The 10,039-nt window shown below is 37.2% G+C and overlaps 1 protein-coding gene across 1 annotated transcript; it reads right to left on the bottom strand.

Annotated features, from left to right (window-relative positions):
- Nucleotides 1-8,095: 8,095 nt before the first annotated feature.
- adra2da (adrenergic, alpha-2D-, receptor a) lies at nt 8,096-9,697 on the bottom strand. The gene has a single exon (XM_016574887.1). The coding sequence runs from the start codon at nt 9,445-9,447 to the stop codon at nt 8,230-8,232; it is 1,218 nt and encodes a 405-aa protein (XP_016430373.1). The 5' UTR covers nt 9,448-9,697; the 3' UTR covers nt 8,096-8,229.
- Nucleotides 9,698-10,039: the final 342 nt, after the last annotated feature.

Raw genomic sequence — 10,039 nt, 5'->3', positions numbered from 1 at the left:
ATAGTGATGTAGATATGTGGGGGTGTGTTAGAACGAGCCGTTTTAGGTAGGCGTGGTTAACTCTTAACTTTTATAAAGAATATCTCTTTGGATTTGAGACTTTAGTCTTTGCAACTTTACAGATCTTCTTTATGCACCAAGAGCTTGTAACACTCCAAAGCGAAAGGAAAAATTGAAATCGCATCATATGACCCCTTTAAGACTGAGGCTCTTGAGGAAGTGAAATGAATCACGCCGGCGGAGGCCAAAAGCTCAGTGGGTTTTGGGAGAGATTGAGAAAAAGCCCACGAGACGGGAACAATGTGAACATGCACTGGATGATTGCTCCCCATATAAGAGAACAAAGCTAAATCACGAAACCTAATTGAAAGTGTTGTATCTCTTTTCAAGGCAATGAAGCAGCTGATTAGAAAGATAATTGAGCTGGGAGACGAGATCTGGCGGGGGACTTTGGTGCTAGTCATGCATTTGGCAGTATCGAAAACCGTAGTGCTGGCATGACGCAAAAACAGATTGCATGAGAGGACTTCATTAGGGACTTCAGCATAAGACTCTGTGTGCTGTCTGTGTACATTTGCATATTCTTCCCAAGCTGGAAGCACGTTCTGCTGTCCTGCGTGTCATTTCGGCGATCCAACACGCGGCCCTTTGTGTCAAAGAATTGTGCTCCATGAAGCTTCTTCTAAGATCTACGTAGTTGTTAATTATTTTCTAGCATCCTTTGAGAGCTTTGTAAGTCAAGTGTCGGTTAATGAGGTGTTTTATGCACCATTCCATCTACATAATATTTTTTGCAGCTTAATTAGTTCTGGAAGCTTATTTTCACCATTGAATATAAAGAATGTAATTCTGACTCACAATTCTGTTGTTTTCTCTTGCAATTCAGACTTGTATTCTTGCAATTCTGAAGTAAAAAATATCTTTATTTGTAGTTCTGAGAAAAGTCAAATTGTGAGATTTAAAATCAATAATTGCATCAGATAAAAAGATGCAATTACCTTTTTTATTTTTCCATTCCATAGTGGAAAAAAAGAACAGCATTGCAAGATTTGTGAGATAAACTCTCAATTCTGAAAAGAAAAGTCAAATTGTGAGATTTAAACATGCAATTGTGAGAAAAAAAGGCAGAATTATGAGATAAAAAGATGTAATTGGCTTTTTTATTTTTATTCCGTAGCGGAAAAAAAATAATTGAGAGATGTAAACCGAATTTTGTGAGGAAAGTCAGAATTCCTAGAGAGAAAAAAAAGTCAGAATTGCGAGATTTTAATTATGAATTTGTGTTTATAACTTGTTATTGCAAGATACAAACTCAATTATTAAAAAAAAAAATTAAAGGGGTGGTTCACTGGTTTTTTTCTAGGCTTGATTGTGTTTATGGGGTGCAGTCTAACATGTTAATGCTTAGTTTTTTAAAAGACGCATTATTTTTCACCTAATTTACCTTTATTCCACACCGCTCTGTCCCTTCTCTGAGAAACGTGCTGATAATTTCCTTCTTTTATGAAGCCCCTCCCTCAGAAATAGGCGATGGGCTCTGATTGGTTAGCTAGCCCAGTGTGTTGTGATTGGCTCAACCGCATCTAGTGCGCTTCTTAACGTCCCGCCCGAGAGGGGGGGGGGACAGGATTGAGAACCGCTGCTTTAGAACATTGATTTTGAAACTTGTGAATCCATTAGAATCGTTAGAAGACAGAATCGCGATTCATATATGAATAGATTTTTACATGCACCTCTAGTTTTCTCTTCCTCTTCTCTGAAGCAGTGCAGCATGGCCTCGCTCCCTTTGTTGCCTTTTCCTGAGGTTTATCCGGGTTTGTGATGTCATGAACCCGGGAAGTAACTCGTTGTAGTCCCTACCAGCCGCTTTTGTAGGCATTAAACTGCCAGAATTTTAAAAGACGATATCTCCGTTTGCATTGAACTTTCAGCTTCGTAACTTTGCAGATATTGTTTATGCTCAAACAGCAACATTACACACTAACTAACGTTAAAAAAGTGAAATGGCAATGAACCACCCCTTTAAATTGTGAGAAATAAGCTTGCAGTTGTGGGATAAGTCACAATTACCTTTAGTTATTATTTTTCACACTATTTTAATAACAGATTTTTCACTGGTTGAGAATGAATGGTGTTTCATGTCAGTGAAATCACACAGTCTGCAAATATTAGCCACATTTCATTTTATTGTGATTATAATCAGCACACAAAGTCCTCCCCAGTGTTACATAGATGCAAAAGTATTGTAGCAGGAAATGATGTCAAATTCTGGCTGCATTTCAGAGACAATCAGATCGGAATCATTAGGGTGCATGAGGAAACCAGAGGCATTCGGAGGTCCTGTTTTTCTCATGCATTGAGCTGTGTGGTGTGGGATTTCTAGCCCAGCACGGCTGGATCTGGGCCAAACCCATCCACAGAAGAAGGACATTAGACAAATTCCACAACAGATAAAAATAGAGCATTGATTGTAAGTCCACTGCCAGGTCTCAGACAATAGTTCTCATCAGAGTCTCTGCCTTGACCTCTGAACTCTGTTTCCAGCCCTGTACTTTACCAGAGGACTTCCAGACACCATGCTGTGGTTTCTATTTGTGATTTGCTGATCTTGTGAAATGGGAGAATCATGATATTCTGTGTGATTTTTGCTTGCTTGTTTGTTTGTTTGTTTGTTTGTTTATTTACGTGCTTATTAATCCATTAGTGTTTGGGTGAATCTCATGAAAACACCCCAAAATTAAAAGAAATTAGATTTTACATAAGTGAAGCCATTTCACTGTTTTAGAACATTCGTTCATTCATTCATTCATTTATTCATTTATTGCATCTTTCGTGCTCGCATTTTGCATGTGTATTTTTGTTTTCATTACATTCATATTTTTAGTTTTATTCATATTTTATTAATTTTTTTATTTTAATAATGCAATGTTTTATTGTTTGATTGATTTATTGATTTAATGCCTAGGGGAATCTCACAAGAAAATCAGGCAATTTCACTGTTTTAGAACCGTAACTTACTTTCTTTCTTTCTTTCTTTCTTTACTGCTTAATTCATCAGTGTTTGGGTGAATCTCACGAAAACAGGTTCATCCAAAAATTTAAATAAATTTGATGTTGCATAAAGTGAAGCCATTTCACAGTTTTATTTATTTATTTAACTTTATTTATCTGAATTTCATTCATTCATTCATTCATTGCATTTTATGTGTATTTTCGTCTTCATTAAATTTATATCCATCCATCCATCAGTCCATTAATGGTAAGGTGAATCTCATGAAAATGGATTCACCCTAAAAATAAAGAAAAGTGAAGATATTTTATTTTATTGATGGCATTTTTATGTTTATTTTCTGTTTCATTGTATTAATACGTCCTGTTTTATTCATATTTTATTATTTTTATTTTATTAATTCCCTCAATTCTAATTACAGTAATATACTCACATTAACATAATACATCTGGATTTTTTACTTTTTTGTCTTATTGAAAATGTACCATTTTTTGTAAATATTATATACACAGATCATTTTTCATTAATTAAAAACGGTGTGTATATATAAAAACTTAAAAGTGATGAGAATTTGAGGGACATTATTGTCATAAAATAATATCACAGTGCAAAAGAATAAGCTTAATTTTATCTACCGTATTTTTTACGGTAAAATTCCGGCAACCACAGCTGCCGGTTTTTTACCGTAAGTTTTACGGAATTTTTTTTACAGTGTAGCCGGATATCTGTCACACACGACACGCCTGTGCAGAATGTCTCACAGAAATTCAGTTAGAATAAACAAATGGAATAAAATAAATACAAATCAGAATATTTTAAGTCCAAACTGTGGGCAAAAACTAGAAGGTGTAAATCTGAATTTTTGTTTTTGTTATTGCTGTCTTACAGAGAATTAAGTGTTGAAATGAAGAGTGCATGTGGTGTTCAACTTATTTGTAACTTGTAATGCATTGAGAGATCCTGTTTGAACTCTAATGTAATGATAATCAAACTGTTTTGAGCATCACTTGAGCATTTTTCTTGACATTTCCATGTGCAATGCATTCCAGTAAGGATGGATTATGGTCTTATGTGGCCCCGGGGTCCCAGCTGTTATGAAGGCCCCTCTTGTTGCTCCCGCACTGTTTTTGCCAGGGAGCTGAAGGGAAGTTTGTACAGTAATTCTATCTTCTTGTCCCAGCTTATATAGACAACTGTAAGTAAACAGGCTTGATAGTTGTAGCTTGATTACCCTGAAAAGTTTAAGACTATAGAAAACATTGATCTTTTTTTTTTTTTTTTGAACATCTAGAAATTAGGCACCACCTTTAATAAGATAATATCTTGTAACTGTGACTCCACATTCTGATGTATTTTATTTTTTATACTACCAGTCAAAAGTGTGGAATAATTAAGTTTTTTATGTCTTTGAAAGAAGTCTCTTTTGCTCACCAAAGCTGCATTTATTTAATCAAAACTACAGTAAAGACAGTAATATTGTGAAATATTATTACAGTTTAAAATAACTGTTTTCTATTTGAATATTGTAATTTATTTCTGTGATGCAAATATGAATTTTCAGCATCATTACTCCAGTCTTTAGTCTCACATGATCCTTCAGAAATCAGTCTAATATGTTGATTTGCTGCTCAAGAACATTTCCTATGATTATCAAGGTTGAAAACAGTTGTGCTGCTTCATATTTTTGTGGAAAACATGATATACTATCATTCAAAAGTTTGCAATAAGATTTCTAACAAAATATTTCTATTTCAAATAAATGCTGTTACTTGATCTAAATGCTGAACTTTCTATTTATCAAAGAATCCTGAAAAAAGTGCCAGTTTCCACTAAAATATTAAGCAACAAAAACTGTTTCCAACATTGATAATAATAAATACCATTATTAGTAACTGAACACCAATAAATGATAACAACTGCACCATATCAGAATGATCATGTGACACTGAAAAACATCTCAGGTTACGTATGTAACCATGGTTCCTCGAGGGAACGAGACGCTGTGTCGTAGGACGCTTCGGGAACGCCCTTCAGCATGACCGGCTCTGAATCTCGTGTGTAATCAGACCAATAGATGGGCGAGACATCACGGGCAGGTGACGTAATGACCAGGCAGCTATAAAAGCACGTGCGGTGATTTATAGCTGCCTGGTCATTACGTCACCCGCCCGTGACGTCTCGCCCATCTATTGGTCTGATTACACACGAGATTCAGAGCCGGTCACGCTGAAGGGCGTTCCCGAAGCGTCCTACGACGCAGCTCGAGTTCCTGAAGAGGAAACTAATAATGGCTACTGAAGAATCAGCTTTGCATCACAGGAATAAACTACTTTTAAAAATATATCAAATTAGAAAAATGTTACCTTAAATGGTAATAATATTTCACAATATTACTATTTTTGACCAAATAAACTTGAAAAAAAAAGTCTTATTCCAAACTTTTGACTGGCTTGTATATTTTTTATCTCCAAATAACACCAATGAATTTTAATTTCAGCTTTTTGTGATTCCATATTATATATTTTGCAAATGCAACTTGTCAAGTGGCTGAAAAAAACACTAATTAATTTAAGTCTGTAATGTCCAAATGACAAGAGAAATAAAGCAGTTGAGAAATAAAGTCACAATTACAAGAATAAACACACCATTTGTTTAATACATTGCAAGTGTGACGGTGATGACACAACAATAAAACTGCAGTAACACATGTGCTGCGGAGGTGTGTGGGATGAGTGATATTTGTTTTACACTCTGCCAGCAGTCATTCAAGCACTGTTTGTCGATCAATATGACTTTTACTCTTACAGATTCTTATATTTGGCTATCAGGCAGCTGTAGACCTCTCAGTTCAAGGCCCTGCTGGTCTTGTTCATAATCCATGCATTGCATTCTGCTTGATGGAGCTGATGTGAGCTATGCATTGCATTAATGCAGTTTAAGCATAAACGTTCACATAGATCTACATTTATAGCAGACTGTTGTGGTTGTTGTTGTTGTTTTACAATAGGAAGTTTTTACTTTTCTTTAACCTTTACAGCATGTAGCGTGCTGCTTTGTTTGTGAAGGGCTCTAGATGAATGCAGGAATATTCTGTCTGACTTTAGATTAAGATACAAAATATGATGGATTGGAGTGTGCATGAATCAGATAATATGTCTTATTTTAGCTTTATCATTCTTGAATTAGAAACCAGCCTTCTGTTTGTGTGTGTGTGTGTGTGTGTGTGTGTGTGTGTCTGTGTGTCTGTGTGTGTGTGTGTTACCAACAAGTCATTTAGTCAATAAGAGCTTTTAATAGAGTTATGGCAAAGGTGATTTAGCTGTTTTTTTTAAGCACATGGAGGATCAGATGCTGAGACCCTCGAGCCCTTACAAAACAGATTTTTCCCACAGATAGAAGAGACCGGGGTTAGTTATATTTCTATATACTGGAATATAAGTTTAAGTCCATATAGGCACACACCTTAAAGTGTGGAGTACTAAAGCTATTGAACATTTGCACCATTATTTCCCAGGAAAAAATAGATGACCTTTTATAACAATATGCTGAGGTGTCACATTATGTGGGGTAAGCCGTCACTCCATTAAATAGCTTATTAAGGCTTTTCAGCCTAATGTAAACAGTAAACAAATCATGAAAAAGCAAAAATGTGCAAGTTAAGATATACAAATATAAAATTTTGGGCAGCAAAGATTGTGACAACTTGCCCCGACCTCCAACTCTTGGCTTAAGAACACAGTTCACACCTGGTTATATTGTTAAATTTAAATGTATACTAATTTAAGGCAGATGTTTAGAATCAACATACAAATTATGGTTGGCCTTTTGGCACAAAACATCACAGATAGTGAGATATAGCCCTTGTGACAACTAGCCCCGGCCTCTTTAACAACAACATTTTCTAAATAGGACTTTTAATACCATCATGACATATTCTGAACAGAAACAATTCCATGTATAAAGTAAAATTCTTTCCACCTTTTACTAATGAGTTAATTATCAGACACTTCCATTTTAATAAACACTGCACCAGTATTATTCCCAAAACTAAGATAAGTCATTTGGTGCTTATAATCTGCGTATGGACAGTATATAGAAGTCTAAGTTGTATGGAAAATATACAGTACAATATATAATATAATATTTAATGTCATTTTTGTTTACATTTATACATTTTATGTATTTGAGTGTTGACAATGTGGTGACATGTAAGTCAAATATTTCTCATTTAATATATACAAACAATATGTACATCAGGGGCCCTAAGAATTAGAGTCACTCTAGAGTCACATTTTAAAATGTCTGAATGTCATTGAATTAGAAAAAATCATACCAGATGGCATAGTTAAATATATACAGAGAGAGAGAGAGAGAGCGCACAAGCATATTTGTTGGGATTTAAATGATAAAATGATAAAACAATGGAAATAGTGAGAGCTGAGCTTTGCTACATTTAAAATCACCAAAACACCACACTGTAATAATGACTTTTCAAATGCATTAGTCAAAGACTTTTCAAAGATTATTGAAGTATGTTTTACAAGATGATACTAGCCAGTCTTTCACTTCAAAATTTCATGTTTATGTCAATGTGTTTGTCAATTTCTGACTGAAAATTCTAAGTAAATCCTACACAATTTCTTTTCAGTGCAATTGATTAAAAGACATTGGGTGTTTCTTCAACTATAAGCATGTTTGGCCATGTGGCCCTTTTAGCACTTTAGATGATAAACTTCCTTAAAACACTTTTCACACTCTTTTAACTTTTCCATTAACAGTGAACATAGTGTATATGCATCACAGCAGAATTTTGTCAATTTCATATAGCATTTTGTGGTGGAAGTGACATATGAAACATTTCGGAGTAAATTTGTCTGATAGTGTGTGAAAATTGATATATTCATAAATTCAAAAAACAAATACCTGGATATGGTTTGTGGTTATTTTACTGTTTGATAGCTCATTATAATTTTAAAAATGCAATGTTTGTTGTTTTATGTTATTAATTTTTTATGTAGTATTTTACATGCGTATGTGTACATATTTATATTTTATATACATTAAAATGCATTTGAAAAGTAGCAAAAATAAATTTGGATATGATAATTAATGCAAGTCCTATGGAAAAGGCCATAATTAGTTTGCAGATTCCACTTGGTTTGATTTCTGATGACATTCATGCATTTTTATCGTGACTAAAGAGTCGAAATACGAGTCTCTTAGGTGCGCTGCGCAGTCAAGCAAACGATTTTCTTAAAAGCCTTTCTGAAGTCCCTGTTGAAAATCGTGTAAATTATGGGATTCACTGAGCTGTTGCAGTAACCAATCCAAAAGAAGAGCTTGAAAAGCGCCTCGGGCGGCTCGCAGCTCTGCCCGCAGATGGCCTGGAGACTGTAGGTGAAGAAAAAAGGGAACCAGCAGAGGACAAACACCCCCATGACCACAGCCAGAACGAAGGTGAAGCGTTTCTCCCGCATCTGAGCCAGTTTGGTTTTCGACGCCACCGCGAGCTGTTTGCTGCTCTGCTCTTGGTTGGAAACCCAGGAGATCCGGCAGGTCCTCTGCGGGCAGCAGCGCGCGCCGTCAACCCGCTTGCGCTTGGAGAAGCGCGAGCTCTTGGGTTTGTTGTCGGACGTCGCGCTCTCCTCCAAGTCGATATCGTCTAGCTCCTCCTGTCTCTGGTTGCTTTCCGAGCTGTTGCTGCTCGGAGACTCTTTCTCAAACTTATCTTTTCTCACAAAGCACGTCTCGGACTGGGAAGGATGCCTCTCCAACCCGTTCTTGGCCACGAATACTGTGGACGAACGCTGTTTGGCGACGCGGTAGATTTTGCAGTACACTGTGATCATGATGAACCCCGGTGCGAAAAACGACACCAGGCACGAGGAGAGGATGTACCAGGTCTCGTCGTTTATTAAACACTCCTTCTCGTTGTGCTTGGTCATGATGAGAGGTGGGAATGAGATGATGGCTGAAATGACCCACACCACCGCGATCATGCTTTTGATGCGCTTCGGGGTTCTTTTCAAGTTGTAGCTCACCGCTTTGGTGACGGACCAGTACCTATCCAAACTGATGGCGCACAGATGCACGATGGACGACGTGCAGAACAGAACATCCAAAGCCAGGTAAAACGCGCACCAGGTGCTGCCGAAGTACCAGTATCCCATGATCTCGTTGGCGAGGGAGAACGGGATGACTAGCGTGGCCACGAGGATGTCCGCGCACGCGAGCGACACGAGGAAGAGGTTCTGTGGCGCGCGGAGAGCGCGGCTGGTCAGAACCGCCACGATGACCAGAACGTTTCCAACAATGGTGACCAGAATGATGACGGAAACCAAGAGGATGATGAACGCGGCGGCCGTCTCCGTGTACGACCATGCGGTGATGGTGATGTTGGCATCCTCCTTCGTTGCATTGGCCTGAGTTACACCCATTCTGAGTCCATCTTTCTGACAGCCAGGTTAGTTTTTCCAGACTTCACGCGTTAGGTGGTGTCACCAATGCACTGAAACACTTGAGCCGTCAGTGCGCTCTGGTGACGCGATCTTCTCATGCTTGCAACGTAACAGCTGTTCATCGTGCACGCAAATATTCATAAAATCCCAAACTGTTTTGATTCGAACAAATTGACGCGCGAAAAGAATTCCAAAATAGTTGCGCTGCGCGCGTTCTGTCAGGCGCGCTCCGGAGAGGCGCACGCAGCTCTCCACATACGCTCTCCACACCGGACTGAATGTGCAGATGTGTGAGCTTGTGCTGGAGATAATCACATGACGTCATGCTCTAGTCCAACCCATCGCTAAACACACACACACACATAGAGAGTATGATGTGAATTTATATATTTTGCATGACAACTATAATCACAAAAAAATAAATTGCAAAGCATATTCCAAAATGTAACATTCATTTTTACTAGAAATTTAATCCTGCATAAATCCTTAATACTCAACAAAAAAAGAGGACATTTTATGCAGATTTAAAAAAAAAAAATAATAATAATAATAATAATAATAATAATAGAAA

The sequence above is a fragment of the Sinocyclocheilus rhinocerous genome, unplaced genomic scaffold (assembly GCF_001515625.1).
Source record: "Sinocyclocheilus rhinocerous isolate Xijiao unplaced genomic scaffold, SAMN03320098_v1.1 scaffold1525, whole genome shotgun sequence".
In the NCBI taxonomy this organism is placed as follows: domain Eukaryota; kingdom Metazoa; phylum Chordata; class Actinopteri; order Cypriniformes; family Cyprinidae; genus Sinocyclocheilus; species Sinocyclocheilus rhinocerous.
Note: the sequence above shows the minus strand (reverse complement) of the source record. Positions and strands in the feature narration are given on the sequence as shown.